Here is a 16,885-nt window from a genome sequence, read left to right as displayed (position 1 = left end):
GAAATGCGAGTGAGCCAGCAAGCAGGAAATGGATGTTTGATAGTCAGTTGTGCTGGATAGAAGTACACATGTTTGAAGTGTGCCTAAATCTGTATCCAGCCATTTTCGTTGCTTTACGGAAAGCATTATCTGTAAGTAATATTACTTATTAGCACCTCCTCATGCAACATTATTATTTTTGGATTAGAAATGTTTAAGATGATCACATTTAATTGTGTTTACATTGATGGCGTGGTTGCACCATGGTGCTACGTTATTGGGAATTTGCATCTTTGCACCTTGTTCTGCATTGTATCTATGTAGCTGCATTGCTTGTGGATTTCTCCAGTGTGTTAAGGGGATTAATTACACTATACCTATTCAAGTGTTCTGGTTTATATGCTACATGCAGCTCATGTTTAATTTCCATATGTTCAGAAAGTATTTGAATGTGCAATATTCACACTTCAAGCAAGCATCTGAAAGTGTTTTATAATTTGTTACAGTTTCACTCTGTCGTCATTCGAAGGAAAGTGTCTCAATAAAAAAGACCATACGCCTGTCATTTGTCGAGGAGTTTATCTGCCTGCTTAGCTGCGTTCAGGTTGAACAGTGAGAGCAGAACAGCTCTTGGGTGAGAGTTTTGCCTTTGTTGTGGTCTTGCAGCAGTCAATGTAATTCTCAGAAGTTAAAAAGTTTTAGTTAGGAATTTTACTCTGCATCGCACTGCTGAAAAATAAACCATTAGAACCATTAGGATTGAAGCTGGATGGTTTTGCTTTCTAATGTGAATAGATCTTAATGATTACCATTAGAGACCACTATTTACATGTATGATACCTTTAGATCCCATTAGGAAGCCATTAAATACATCTGGAATCAGTTCCAGAACACGTTTGTAGCACGGCTACCCCAGGCTCAAGGAGGACGCTGGAGGCAGGGTTCAGGGTTGCAACATTGATTTCTTTATTTCCACGTTTAGACATACACAAACCAAGCCAAACACTGCACTAACTTGGCCACTTTTAAGTGGCTTAAGCTAGACTTTTCTGTCACAAGCCTATCAGCTCCGTCAGTCTCTGCTGCTGCTCGTCCCTCTGGCTCTGTTGCCTCTCAGCTCTTTTTAAAGGCGATCATGTTGCCAGCCAGATCAGCCTCAGCTGGCTCGCATTAAGGGCAGAGTGAGCACCAGAGCCGAAAGGGACTGAGAGCTCGCCGCTCCGCCTCCTCGTTATGGCCCCAGCTGGCAGCTCAGCCATCTGGGTCGAACGTAGCGGCCTCGCTGCGTAACCGGGGGAGGGGCCCGGGCGGCAGAGCTTGGGACTCGCTCTTTCCTCCGGTGCCTCTCGTAGCCGGCACCAGCGTCGTCCGCCGTCACTCCCGCCCGTCGGGAGAGCTCGGGCTTTGCGCTCCGTCCCCTACACACTCGCGGCTCTCTCCTTGGCGTCCTCGTCGAGGTTCGTCTCCGCTGACTGTTCGGGCCCCGCCTCTCACGGCCATCATCGTCGGGGCCTGGGGGGCGGGCGCATGCCACAACGTTAAACCAGTAGAATTCAGGAATATCAACCGATCAGGAAAAACCATTATGCCATTAGTGACTATTGGATACCATCAGGAACCCACAGAAACGTTCTCTTTTCTGTTTTTTTTCCAGCAGGGGAATTGGCCAGTATTTACTTTAGTATAGTATTTTTACAGTATTTAATACTTTAATATTATTAGCCAATATGGAATCCTTAAATTAAAGCCAAGTGCTTTGATCACGTGTGCTGGGTGATCAAACAGGTCAACCAAAACAACCAGCAGGTAAATGACCCTCGTATATAACAGAAAAATCTCCTGAATGGTTAAAACTTGAAGTTGCATTTGGTATAGTGTTTGAAATATTAAAATACAGGAGAAAGCAGCTTTCACACTAGTGCAGGATCAGAGCACTTTGCTCAATTCACCAATAATAGCAGATTCTCATTAACTAACTAGGCTGTAATTAACCAAAAATTGCTTTGCATTATAATTAAACTTTAAATGTATCAAGACAATAAGAAACAGCTGTCTAGCAAATGGGTCTGCAGGCCAAAATAACAATAAGTGCTGGTACAAATAAATTAGATAAAAGAGAGGAAGACAAATGGAATGAATGAAACTGCAAAAAACAAAAGAAAATAATAAACACTGAATTGCCGAAAAACGATTGCTCATAATGCTGCTCAGTCATTGTAAAGGTAAGGGCTTGCGCAGTATAGGGAAGAACTGATTGCTGAATTAAATATCCTGTCTGAATGATAGAAGAAATAAAAAAAAGTCTGCTCACAGACTTTTCTTGTGCTCTTTCATATGTGTGTCTATTTTAAACATGGATCACCAGTGCTACTTGGCTTACCATAGAACCTTGTAAATGACATGAAATGTGATATGGTGTTTATGCTATGGTTGACCATTAAAGTTTCCTTGAACGCCTTGTTAAAAACAGTGTTGAAATGGAAGGGTTGCCTGGAAGGCTTTTGTTACCCTTTTTCTGAGTACCAGTACAGATTACTGCTACCTTCTGCTTTGAAAAGTTATTTTCTTTTGTACATGTGCAGAACTGAAGCAACATTGAGGTGACCGAAGCCATTTATTCTTTAATGCATTCAGTGACTGTTAACTGAATACAGCTGAACACTTCATCTAATGTATTTATTCAGTGCACTGACCTTTTTGACATTTCTCCCTTCCTCAGGTTCAAAGGTGTGTGGAGCTTGTGAGCAGGGCTAAGAAGCCACTGATTCTGTTAGGCAGCCAGGCGACATTACCTCCAACATCTGCTGATGACATCAGGTAAGTTTTTGTGGAGTTAAGGTTGAAACAACTCTGGCACCAAATGTTATTTAGTTTTATTGTTACAATCAGGGGTGGTCAAATATGGCAAAAATAGAAAATCACAATACTTCAAGATGTTTTTATAATCCACAGTATCTACCATGATATTTAAAGTGCAACCGGCAAAAAAACACAGTTGGTCCACATTCAGAAAATACCATCAAAAATACAAATATAGTGATATTCAGTGTTTCACACAAAGTTTATACTGTGAAGAGCATAAACCTTTTTATCAAGGCTCAGAAATAATAAAAATATAAATCAATTCAGAATAAGCAATATCTTGCTTTTCAGCCCCAAAATAATGTTCCCAAACTAGTTAGAACAAAATTAAAAATCTGTTAATTCCAATTAAACTAAATAGCTTCTATGTATAACTGGCAGTTGTTTTTGTATTGGAGACAATTTCTCTCTCTCTATCTACATTGTAACTCCAATTTAAATTGCGATATGCAGGCCAAGAAGACCGACATATTCACTTTTTCTACTTTGAGACCTGAGTGCTGATTGTAGTGTGCCAGACTGTGTTGTCATGTGCACACCACATGGGTGTTTATTTGCTTCAGATTGGATGAACTTATTTACAGGCTGTTCACTATGGAAGCATGTCACTATTGAAATTAAAATAAAAATGTAACGTGTAAAATGGCAATGTACATGTAGGCTTGCATTTAAATTTTCCACTCATTTATGCATAATTGAGTGCAAATGGAAAATTCAAATTCCATCCATCCATCCATCCATCCATCCATCCATCCATCCATTATCTTCCGCTTGTCCGGGGTTCGGGTCTCAGGGGCAGCATCCTAAGCAATGAAGCCCAGACCTCCCTTTCCCCAGCCACTTCCACCAGCTCTCCAAGGGGGATTCCGAGGCACTCCCAGGCCAGCTGGGCGATATAGTCGCGCCAGCGTGTCCTGGGTCTTCCCCGGGGTCTCCTCCCAGGTGGACCCGAGGGAGGCGTCCAGGAGGCATCCTAACCAGATGCCCGAACCACCTCAGCTGGCTCCTCTCGACGTGAAGAAGCAGCGGCTCTACTCCGAGTCCCTCCCGGATGACTGAACTTCTCACCCTATCTCTAAGGGAGAGTCCAGACACCCTGCGGAGGAAACTCATTTTGGCCGCTTGTATTCGCGATCTTATTCTTTCGGTCATTACCCAAAGCTCATGACCATAGGTGAGGGTGGGAACGTAGATCGACTGGTAAATCGAGAGCCTTGCCTTATGGCTCAGCTCTTTCTTTACCACAACAGACCGGTAAAGAGCCCGCATCACTGCTGACCCAGCACCAATCCGCCTGTCAATCTCCCGCTCCCTTGTACCATCACTCGTGAACAAGACCCCGAGATACTTGAACTCCTCCACTTGAGGCAAATTAGGAAGGAAAATTCAAATTAAGTACTTTAATACTTTAATTTGCCATTTGGTGCACTAGTATTTCATGTACACTAAGCTTTAGATGGCTTATGAGTAGCATTGTTTAAAAATGTGAAATGTATTTCCAGAACAGCATATTTATTAATCACACTTATTGTGATTCTGCAATAATTGTGTCAGAATGATAATTAAAATTTAATTTATCTTATTTGCATGTTTACATTTAAATGCATTATCAAAGAGAACACCAAGCTAGAAAGATGGCAAAAAATTTAATGGAAATGGGAAACAATGCCTCTCCTCTCTGCAATTACATATTCTCACAGTACCTACTGCACTCATTTTGTGTCAAAATGCCTTTGGAAATAAATTTAACCAGATTGTGTTTTTATTTTCATCTTTCCAACTTGTCATCCATCTCATCAGGGTGGGACCAACAGCATACACAGTGGAAAAGGCTGTATCTTACACTGTGGCTGATCTTGCTTTAGAAGATGGAACAAAACAGAGCAATATATTGTTTTGTGGTGATGATTTTGTCTGCATACACCCCTGAAGAATCTTATCTAATCATGTAGCAGATGTTTCTGATTTAATCATTTAATATTATTGACCAATATTATTGTCTGTGTTAGCTGACCCTATAGGCTACAGATGTAGCACATATGGGATTACTCCAGCACTGTGGGCTATTTTCTAACCTCACTTGTGTTGTGAGCATCAGATATGGATGTATTGCTGTGTTCCACTTTATTTGAATATATCATAAAATGATTCAATTGTAGTTGTCCTGGTATACATAGACATGTGCAAATCACACAACCACCTTGTCACAGTAGCGGAGTTGGCCACAGCCTCTGTACTGTGTCAGTACCATGTCATATTTTAGCCTAAATCAGCTAGGGGGTCTCTGATGTCCTGCTTTCCTTAATCAAAATAAATCTGCAGATGGGGGCTTTGTTTGTTGCATTAGTTAGCATTAACAATGGATTTTAGCTAGCTTAATTTTACATTCCTCAACAATTCATGTAGCGCTTTACCAGTGAGGTGATGGCAAAGTAATGTATCCACCTCCAATGTTTACTTTGTAGAGGATATTACTGCATGGCATCAGTTGGAATCTCAATGTCCAGCCCCAGTTCCAGCTACTGTTCGAGTTTATGAAACTGGGCTGAAGTTTGCTTCCACAATGGTGCTGCTGCAACATTTGGCCACACTGAGGCACCAGACTGCTGCACTCTTTAAGGCCGACCAGAAAATCTGAAAAAGAAGATGGTGAGAAGGAAACCAAGGCTATTGACACATTACCAGGTTGCAGTGGCAGAGATACATAAAATATACAAAAAATATTTTTTACCCTGATGTGATGTAATATTTTTAAGGGCTGTGTACACACGCAAATCTGATCTTTTCAAATCCAACCTGACCCACTTTCATACGTGATCCTAGATCATATACGTATCTGATTCATACACATGCGACCTTAATGTGAATGCTCAGATTGGAATTCATGTCCTTTTTTCACCACTGTGCGTATGCCATCATTCAATGTTACCATGGCAGTTGAGTAGGATGTGTGCATGCGGGTCATTTCAGGATGTTGATTCATTCCAATTAATGACAGATTTGAATCACGTACATAAACGAGTGTAAACCATTGTCTCTGAGAGATCAGATTTAAGCTAAAAAGTTTGGGTTTGAGCAATGAGGCTTGTAATGTGAATGTTGCCTAAGCATCACAAGTGACTGTATTCATCTTCTTCATCTCTTCTGCCAACATAAGAGTAGCTATAAACATTTCAAATGCCATGTTTTTAGATAAAGCCTTTTCCTCTTGCTTTTGGCCCCGCCCTGCCTGTGTGATTGACAGGTTGGGAAAACTGTGAAAATGAAAATGCAGTCGAATGCATTTTCAAAGGCATTTTGACATAGAATGGGTGCAGGAGGTGAGAATAAGTAATTGCAAAAGGATAGGTGCTGTTTTTCATTTACATTTGAATTCTTAACTTTTTCTAGCTTGGTGTTTTCTTTGATAATGCGGTTTAAAAGCATTATTAGAGAATGATAATGTTTGTAAGATAAATTACATTTTAATCATCATTTTTGACACAGTTATTGCATAGTTATATTAAGCATAAGCATACAGTTCTGTTAATTTAATTTAAATAAAGCTACACATACATCATACAAATCTTGGTTTAAATGAAATGTCAGTACTAGTGCACCAAATGGCAAATTAAAATTGCAGTATTGGAATTTCATTTTGAGCTTAACATTGCATGTATGAGTAGGAAATTTAAATACAAACATACATATACATTGCCAATTTACATACTACAAATACATTAATTTTGATACTATATGCTACCATACGTTGTGAGCTCTGTGTTATTCGGTTAAATTTCCCTTAAAATTTGACATTGTTATTAACGTAGGCCATAATAAAAAATTGCAGGTCTTGCAAAATTGCGCTCTAATGTCTGGGTATGTATTTAATTCCTTTGGCTTATCATATCATCAGTGCGTAATTGCCTCTGCTTTTTCAGGGAAGTTCTGAACCCTGTCTAATTTTATAGCACTCCTGTGCACCAGTGTTTCCTGTGAATGATATTGCAAGCAGTGTCTTTTTAAAGACCCTCAATATGCAGACAGAGTAGAGCATGTTGTTTTCAATCATTTCCAAATTTCCAAAGCCTAAAACATAAAGAATATCAGCTTTGGATTTGTCTGTGAGGTAAATCACCATCCACTGAACAATACACACACAAGTTAACCAATGACATTGCATTAATAGTCCCTATCATTCATAGTTTTAATGAAGTTTGTGCTAGGAGTGTGCAAGAGTAATTGGTTAACAGTTCAAGGTGCTAGTATTTAAATACTAAAATCACTATCCAAGTAGTTGTTTCATTGAGAGAAGGCAGAAAAAAATTCACAAGTTCAGTGAATTGTAACAGTTTCGCTAGAATTTGCAAGCAACTATGTTGTGTTATATTTGTTATTATGAAACACAAGTGTGTTGTTAAAGCCATTACTGAGAAGGCATAAATAGTGTGGCTGTATCATTAACTAGGCTAACTACTCATACTGATGTTAGCTATTTCCAGATGATAGTTGTAAGAGATGGCTATAGCTCACATCTCATATCTATTTCGGTTATTGACAGTCAGCTATTGAGATGCTAAATAACATGCACAAAATTATGCACTGAATGAAAGCATGCAAGACACGTTTGAGCAGCATGGGATCATATGGGAAGGTGGAGGTAAGGCATAAGTTAAAAAGGTAGTTCAAATGTGTGTTAAATGGGTATCTTTGCCAGGAAAGCCCTGGAGTCTCTGGGCATTCCTTGTTTTCTGGGCGGGATGTCTCGAGGGATGCTTGGTAAGGACAGTCCTCTGCATATCAGACAGAACAGAAGAGATGCCCTAAAAGAGGCTGATTTGCTGCTGCTAGCAGGTGAGTAACACCAAGTAAGAGGCAGGGAGTATTTTAAGACTTAATTTGTGGAATATCCAGAATTCAGTGAATTGATCTATGAATTTGTACATGTATGTTGCCTTCCACAGTTATTTGAATCCTTGGTACTTATGAGCCTACTTTGAATTTGTTGAATTTGCTTGTTTGATAGGCACAGTGTGTGACTTCAGATTGAGTTACGGCAGGGTGCTAAACAGACGTAGTAAAATTATTGCAGTCAACCGGGACAAGACTCAACTACTGAAAAACTCCGACATCTTCTGGAAACCCACAGTGGCCATTCAGGGTAATGTTAACACAACACTTTGGATCAACCCACCATCCATAATTAACCTTTGTTAAGAATGCCTGCAAATCCTACATTTACACCTACCATCTTTATAAGTTCTTAACTGAGAAGCATATAACTCACTGTTTTAACAAACTGATAGTTTGTTGTATTTGTTATATGATATAGATAAATGACATTCACTCACCACTTGTTCAGGTGACGTTGGTTCCTTCTTACTCCGTTTGTCAAAGGGCTTGGCAGGACATAAATTTCCTGAGGATTGGCCTCAGAATCTGAAAGATGGTGACAGGGTCAAAGAGAAGGCTAACAGGTAAAAAAAAAAAGGATCACTATGTGATCTAGTTCTCACATTTATATTGTTATATCCTAGACTGTCACGGTCAGTTAAATTTGTTATTCTGAAACTGCCTCAGCTTTCTGCTCTTGTTAGTCATTTGTTTTTTTGTCAGACCTGTCCATCTACTATTTGTTTTTCATGATGTCCACTTGTGTATCTTTGGTAGAGCTAAGGCAGAAGAAAAGACTGAGAGACACCTGAACCCTTTGAAAGTTCTGCACCATGTGGATGAGCTAATGTCAGAGGACAGCATCATTGTTGCGGATGGAGGAGACTTTGTAGGCAGTGCTGCCTACATCTTGAAACCACGAGGGCCACTCCGCTGGTTGGACCCAGGTGAGAAAAGGCATACTGGTGACATAACATACTATAATAACTGAATAGGTTTGGTAATTTGTCAACCCTTGTAACTTGTATGATAAAGTGGACTTCATAATACCTCATGGCTTACCTGAGTATATTATATGCTCTGCAGGTTGCTGGCCCTAATTAATCCACCTGCAGTCTTAGCACAGGGGGTAAAAATAAAGAGTATTACATACATTCTATGTGCTGCAAACAAATTAATTCGATTTTTAAATTAGATATAACTTGATACTCATAATTCTACATCCCTTTTAATATACATAAGAGGTGTGATTTTAAACCACATTGTCCTATAGTCTGTTGTAGAATGTGTGGACTGTGGCTGTCTTTGTTCAGCCCACCAACTTTTGTAGTTCAAACTGATTCTGGGGCTTTACTGCTATGACAAGCGTAGCAATTCACCAATCATACCTTTTTTAGCATTGCATACATATGCTAATTATTAATGGCAATGTTCAACATTAAAAATGTGAATGGAGAGACTAGTGCCAGTGATCAAATCAAATCAAATTTATTTGTATAGCGCTTTTTTACAACGGATGTTGTCACAAAGCAGCTTTACAGAGTTTCAGAAAAGAAAAAGTTTCAAGAGAACTCTAAGAATGTACAGAAACCCCCCGGTGGGCAAGCCAGAGGCAACAGTGGCAAGGAAAAACTCCCTCAGAACTGAGGAAGAAACCTTGGGAGGAACCAGGCTCACCAGGGGGGACCCATCCTCCTCTGGTCAAACTACCTACAAGTGATTTTATTACTAATATTAACAGCAGTAATATTGGTATTATGAATAACTAGGAGTCTATGAAAACATCAGCGTAGGGTGGGCAGCTCATCCGAGGTAGGTGGTTGGGGCATGGGCAGCTGGTCTGAAGTAGGTAGCAGGAGGGCTCGGCAGTCGGTCGTCCTTCAGTGTCCAGCCGGTCATATGGGTGATTGTGTACTCGGAAAGAAAGTAGGTAAATGGAATTAGTTTTGTTCTATCCATTTGTACATAAACAGGGAATGTAAACATTTACAGAGTGTGGCTAACGACTCCGGCAGATCTGACTATGACAGCTTAACTGAAAGGAGAGAACCAGAAGGACACACAGACACGGCAGCACTCTGAAACAATTCGGCATCCCTCCACTCCACCGTCCACAAACTTGAGTGACCGCGTGCGAGCAGCGGGACGACAGCACCAGCGTCTCAGTTTACTATAATTCCCTGTGTCCATGGACCCCTGGATCTGCTACCTTTATCTAAGAGGGGACATTAGCTACCAAAAGCTAAACTGAACAAGTGAGTTTTCAGCCTAGTCTTAAAGATTGAGACTGTGTCTGAGTCCCGAACAGTTTCTGGAAGGTCATTCCAGAGTTTGGGGGCTTTATAAGAAAAAGCTCTTCCCCCAGCTGAAACCTTCTGAATTTTGGGGACTATTAATAATCCAGCGCTCTGGGATCTGAGTGGTCGTGATGGCTCATAATGAGAAATAAGGTCTTGCAGGTACTCGGGAGCGAGACCATGTAGGGCTTTATACGTCAATAAAAGGATTTTATAATCAATACGGAATTTAATAGGTAGCCAATGAAGTGATGATAGCACTGGACTGATATGTTCAAATTGTCTAGTTTTAGTGAGGACCCTGGCTGCGGCGTTTTGGACTAATTGGAGTTTGTTTAAATTCCTGCTCGTGCATCCTGACAGTAGTGCGTTACAGTAGTCTAGCCTAGAAGTAATAAAGGCGTGTACTAGTGTTTCTGCATCACGCAGGGACAGGGCATTTCTGATCTTGGCAATGTTGCGAAGATGTAGAAAAGCTGTCCTAGTGATGCTGCCTATGTGTTGATCGAATGATAAATCTGAATCTATTATAACACCAAGATTTTTTGCTGCTGATCCAGGTGTGGCTGGAAAGTCGGCGAGATTTAAGATTAAATCTGGTGATTTACTTCTTGCTAATTTTGGACCCAGAAGAAGAACCTCTGTTTTGTTACTGTTTAGTAGGAGGAAGTTCTGTGACATCCAGCCTTTCACGTCTTTTACACAGTCCTCCATTTTCTTTAACCTGTATTGGTCATCAGGCTTGGCTGATATGTACAGTTGAGTATCGTCTGCATAACAATGAAAGTTTACGCCATGGTTACTTATAACTGTGCCTAACGGTAACATGTATAGGGTAAATAATAAAGGTCCTAATATAGAGCCCTGCGGAACTCCAAATCTCACTTTTGAATAAGTGGAAGATAAATTGTTTACCCTAACGAACTGATAACGTTCTGATAGGTAAGATCTGAACCATGATAGGGCCGTCCCTGTGACTCCAACCATGTTTTCTAACCTTTCTAAGAGAATATTGTGGTCTATTGTATCAAAAGCCGCGCTGAGGTCAAGTAGCACTAACAGGGATACGCAGCCTTGATCAGAGGCAAGAAAAAGATCATTAGTTATCTTAACTAGAGCCGTCTCAGTGCTGTGGTGTGGCCTGAATCCAGACTGGAATTTTTCATATATATGGTTCTTATGTAGATATGATAACATATGATTATGTAGTGATCCATTTTCTTCTTCTTAATCTCAGTGCAATTCACAAGCACAATGTTTCACAAAGTATCAGAATGTCCAAAATAAGTTGCAAATACAAATAATGACACTTAAACTACTCATTTTCACTCATTTTGATATAAAATAATTTTGCCAGTCTTTGCTTTCCTTTTTTTTCAATTGCCGCATTTGCTTATTATATATTTTTGCTTCTATAATTCCTCTTTTGCTCCTGACTTTTGAAATATTTCTACAAGGGACCACTTCCATGCCAGCAAACTATTTGAAAGCCTGTGCTGTAATCAGACCTCAAACATAAGACTTTTGATTTGGGAAGTGACATCTGAACTGATCTCACTTTTAGTGAAACGACCAAACCGAATATATGAAATTATATCATTTGTTGAGTTGAGACACGAATACTCAGACATTGAAGTTCAGAAATCAGGCTTTGCTCTCAAGGAAAAAATGAGTGATTTTGAACATAATTTTTAAAATCAGTACACTTAGACTAAAAGCTCTGAGACTAAAACACAGGGGAAGAAGTAATTGATGTAGAATGATCCAGTACATTGGATCAAATGCAAAATAGTTAAAAAATATTGTTAAAAAATAGTTAAAAACGCCATCATGCCAAAATCAAAAGATTAATCTGGCAGAAATGTTCTTTTGAGAACCCTCATCAACAATAACTGCAAATAAAGGCCAATCTAAAAAACCCTGACTGGCCATCATTTGTGTTCTGTCTGCTAAATGGCGGTACTGGCTCACTAGGTTTCATTTTGGTGCGTTGTGCTCAGACTTTGATGATCATAATTTTTAGACACTTCCTAACGAGTTCTCAGGGGTTTCAGCTCACAAAAATCCTACGTGTTAAGAATTAAGTGGGAGTTGACCGTCTTACAAATAATTCATTTACACCTTAATAGCATAGATCATTCAAAAATTACCAATGAGAGAAATCATACAAATGAAAATAAAAACAACGTTGCCACTTACAAGACTTAATTCACTCTCTTCTTACTTTACAGACTGTTGGGTAAAACCTGTTAGGCAACAAATGAGAATAAAGAGTTTACTGCCTGATCAGATCAGTCTGCTGCAGTAAAATCTAACAGTGTGGAAATCCAGGTTAAATGCCTGATTCAAATATCTTCAGGAAAATGCTGCAGATCTCAGTTCTGCCAAGATAAATAAAATACTTCATAAAAAAGTCTATAGACTAGCTTAATAAAACACCATGAACTGCTGCTGGATGGCGAAGCCACCAGAATTCCCTCCTGACAGCAGCACTGATTCCCCCAAATATAAAAACTCTGAAAATCTACAAGACTCATATGACTTATCATTAACACAACACATTTTGGTGAAAGACAAGAAGTTGATGTTTGTTTTTTACTGTAACTGTAACAGATTAGTTATTTATTTATGTTTTTGTATTCTAATTATGTAATGGCTTTAGAGCTTTTCCATTACTACCCAACCCTGGTTGGGAGTAGGAACAGTAGTAAAATTTGCAGGCCAGGGGTGTTCCATGACCAGGGCTGCAAAGCATGGCTGTAAGTAATAGCATTTAAATATTTTCATAGTAATATAGAAAACTATAAATCCACTTTGAACTGTATTTAAGCAAAAAAAAAAAACATATTTTATGCCACCTTATTGACTTAATTGATTTTTGTAAATGTGTTCTCAAATTTAATTATTCTGAAATTGAAGCATGCAACACATTGCAAAAAAGTTTGCACAGGGGCAGTTTAAAATGAGAAATATTCAATGTTTATATTGCATAAAAGGAATATCCAGGAAAGGCATGTACTTTTATGAGCAAGGATGGGTCGAGGCTAGCCACTTAGCCAAAAAAAATGCATCAGTGAAAAATCCAGCATTTTAAGAACAACATTCCTCAACAAGCAAGCAACAATAGGAAGGATTTGGGGTATTTCAACTGTTCAGAAACGCTAATGACTTCTCTGGGCTCAAGCTCATCTCTGAAATGGAATGATGCACAGTGGAAATGTGTACTGAGGTCTAACAAGTCAAACTTTCAGATGTTCATGGAAATAATGGATGCTCTTCCGGCCAAAGAAGATAAAGACCACCAGATTGTTCCCAGTGTAAAATTCAAAAGCCAGGGTTTGTCATGGTGTGGAGGTGCATTAGGGCCTATGGCGTGGGAAACTAGCACATTTAAACATTTTGGAGCATCATATGCTAACATTCCAGAGAACAACTGTCAGAACTTTTTGTAATTACACTGATTGCAAATGCATCACTTATCATGGTATGTTTTCAGTGTCACGAACCCATTACTATTACAGTTGCCCGCATGCTTATAGCATGAAAACAGAATTTCTCTTTCTTGCATGAACACAGGCTACTGTTTTGTACAGGGGCTTTTGGAACTCTAGGTGTTGGAGGAGGGTTTGCCCTTGGAGCAAAGCTTTGTCGTCCTGATTCAGAGGTAACACAAACACTAAACTCACTTCAGCTTTTCAGCATTGATCCTATATTGATCCTCACTGACTTCCCCCACGATCTATGATTCTTGATAATGTGAAAACTCCTTTATCTTGGACTCAAACAAGTGCTTTTTCAGGAACTAACACTGTCTCATTTACAGGTATGGATTGTTTATGGTGATGGTTCCTTAGGTTACACCGTGGCAGAATTTGATACTTTCACAAGACACAAGGTATGAACCACAGCAATACACTGTTAACAACAACACAAACCACACATTTGCTCAAAAAGCTTTTATCTACTTAAGTACATAAATAAACTACTTAACAGTTTAAAACTGACTGCTAAAAGTTCAGTACAAGTAGGCTTTTAACTAATATGACACTGTTACTTGCCACATCTTTATGCAGACATTGGACCATTTCATAACAATAGACTATGAATGCTGTTTTTACAACATACCTGTCTTGCTCTCCCCTGCCAGACACCTGTAATTGCACTAGTTGGAAATGATGCTTGTTGGAGTCAGATCTCCAGGGAACAAGTCCCCCTTCTGGGCAGCAATGTAGCCTGTGATCTTGCCTTTACAGGTGAAATGTTTTACTTAAAAGTTAAATTATTTGTTATCTAACTTTTATGAGTGGATGATTACTCCAGTACAGTGCTTCTACATACTGTTATTGTAACTAGTGATTCTGTAAAATATAGACATGTCACATTATGATTATTATACAAGTTGTAAAGGATGTTCTTTAATTTTTTCCCTTATTACTACCTTAAAAATGTGTATTTGGTCTGGCCTGCCAGTCCCTATTAGTTCAGATGATTATTTACATTAGAAAAGCACACAAACTATAGACAGCCCAGTAATCCAGTTTTCTTGGTGTGGGCACATACTGCAGAAATCTTGTAAAAAGTATTTGCAAATCTTACTTTGAACCCAACTCTTTTTACTCCCTTTGCCTGTGTTTTGATTTTAATAAGGTCAGTAGTACACTGAATACAGACAATGATTATGGAAGGAATTATCTGAAAATGTTTTCTGTTTTGTTTTTGCTTTTCTGCACAGATTACCACATTGTTGCTGATGGCTATGGTGGCAAAGGTCACCTCATTGGGCGTGAGGATGAGTCGCAATTTGAAGAAATTGTAAAACAGGCACAGAGGGAATGTAGAGAGGGCAAGGCAGTGCTGCTTAATGTTCTCATAGGGAAAACCAACTTCAGGGATGGTTCGATATCTGTGTAGAGAGTACAGTGCTCTGCCTAGAATGCCTAAAGCCTTAAAATGGTTAAAGGCATGAATTGACAGAGGAAATAGACCACTGAAGTCATTTTGTAGTCTGCGCCATGTTCTTATGCCCATATTAGAAACTCCGGGTCTTCATTTCTCTATGGCCAGAATGAATAGGGTTTACAAAAAAATCGCCTCTATCGTTCCCTATGTTGAATAAAAATCTTCAGAACCTGATACATTTTATTCTTGTGAACATTCTTCTCCAGAAAATCACTGAATCCTCTTAATTACAAAGTCGTTAAAGAGTGGAAATATGAATATTGCTACATATAAGCTAAAGCCACTGTGCACTGAATTCACGTCATTTGACTGGCAGCCTCCTTAAGAGGATTTTGGCAGTGTACATTTCCATGTACAGATTGAGGGGAAATGAAAAGAAGTCAGAACAACATCAGGTTTCCCTGCAGTTTTCTGTTCTTCATCTGATGCTCACTGAAACATGATACATCTCTCCTTTTAGCTTGATTTGAAAAGGACTACAAACGTAGCTGCACTCAGGCTAATCCATTATAGACTCGTCTTAATAATTCTCACCGCTTAAGGCTACCAGAATATCCTAATTATTATTTTAATGCTGGTAACATTTTCTCAGGACATTCGCCAGATTTTTGTTCGACTTTCCCTGTTCCGCCTTAAATGGCACAGCAGTCATTGCTCCATTTAAGGTGGAACAGGAAAAGTCAAACAAGTAGCCAGAAAAAAGAAGATGAGTTCAGCTTCATGGAGAATTGAAAGTCATATGAGGAGGTTTCTCTATTTCCGCTTAACAGCTGAGTAACTTTAACTTATTTTTGCTGTTTCACTGAACTAACAGGTCAGTATTTTGTGTTGTTTGCTAATGTTTGTTAGAGCTACTCACAGCTGCTGCACCATTTAAGGTGGAACTGGAATATTCAAACAAGAAACTGTGAAAAAAGAAGCTAAATTCAGCCTCGTAGTTCTATCACGCGTATTATTTTTGATAAGGAGTTTTAGTCTATCAAATTATCCCACCCAGAAGTTTTATTTACGGGTATACCTCAAATTATGTGCTATGGTAGAACATTCTGATAAGGCGGCACGGCTCATCAGAGCACCGCTACAGCCCAACGCTACAGCCCACCTTAGGTTCGTGTAGCTTAGTGACAGCAAATTGATGTGCAGTAGCTTTAGTTCGCATGGAGCATTATTGGTATAGCTCTTTATGACCTTGTAATTCCAAGGATCCAGTGGTATTCGGGATAGAAATGTACATAGGACCAAATGTATCAGGTTCTGAACTTTTTTATTTAACACAGGGTGCGATAGAGGCGGTTTTTCGAAAACCCTATTCATTTTAGCCATAGAGAAATTGGGTTTAGTTCCTTATATGGGCATAACGAGGGCTACAGAAGGACACACAGCTACAGAGGTCTATAATGGAGGTTGCAAAGTCTGCTCAGTTCTCAGTGCAAATCAGAACCAAGGTCCTAAAAATAATACTTTTTCTTGCCTTTTTTGTTTGTTTGTTTATTTGAGGTCATTTTTTGAAGGAAAAAGTGCTTGAATGGTTACTTTTTACCTTTATCTTTAAATTGCCTGAAAGTGGTAAAAGTTGCCTTTGCTGTTCATATTTAATGATTACAAGAGTACACCTATGAGTACCTAATTGTGAAGAGACCTGTAACAGATTATTAAACCAGCATAATTGAAATATTAAACCTGTAGCTATGATTGGTCATGTTTAAAAAAAATATATATGTTGACAAGGAGTGGAACTAAATTCTGTATCTAAGATAGTGAGCTTCTAATTGCTAAATGAAAAAAACTGTTTACAAAAGAGTACATTACTAGAGTTTTGTTGCAGTTGGATATCTGAAGATTGCACTACTCACTAATTAAATCTTTCCTGTTGCAGTTTACCACCAACTGGCTGTCACATTTTTAAAACAAGCATT

The 16,885-nt window shown here is 39.0% G+C and overlaps 1 protein-coding gene across 1 annotated transcript in view; it reads left to right on the top strand.

The window, feature by feature from the left end:
* The window catches only part of ilvbl (ilvB (bacterial acetolactate synthase)-like), a 32,079-nt gene extending 15,230 nt beyond the window's left edge, over positions 1-16,849 (top strand). The window contains exons 8-16 of the mRNA XM_017723439.2: positions 2,699-2,796; positions 7,538-7,674; positions 7,847-7,981; positions 8,183-8,297; positions 8,491-8,660; positions 13,604-13,674; positions 13,834-13,905; positions 14,158-14,263; positions 14,743-16,849. Coding sequence (XP_017578928.1) covers positions 2,699-2,796; positions 7,538-7,674; positions 7,847-7,981; positions 8,183-8,297; positions 8,491-8,660; positions 13,604-13,674; positions 13,834-13,905; positions 14,158-14,263; positions 14,743-14,921 — 1,083 coding nt within the window. The 3' untranslated portion in view covers positions 14,922-16,849. The remainder of the gene's footprint in view (positions 1-2,698; positions 2,797-7,537; positions 7,675-7,846; positions 7,982-8,182; positions 8,298-8,490; positions 8,661-13,603; positions 13,675-13,833; positions 13,906-14,157; positions 14,264-14,742) is intronic.
* The last annotated feature ends 36 nt before the right edge of the window (positions 16,850-16,885 follow it).

This window comes from Pygocentrus nattereri, chromosome 7 (assembly GCF_015220715.1).
Source record: "Pygocentrus nattereri isolate fPygNat1 chromosome 7, fPygNat1.pri, whole genome shotgun sequence".
Classification (NCBI taxonomy): domain Eukaryota; kingdom Metazoa; phylum Chordata; class Actinopteri; order Characiformes; family Serrasalmidae; genus Pygocentrus; species Pygocentrus nattereri.
The sequence above is the reverse complement of the archived record's forward strand: the minus strand, read 5'-3'. Positions and strand labels throughout refer to the sequence as shown.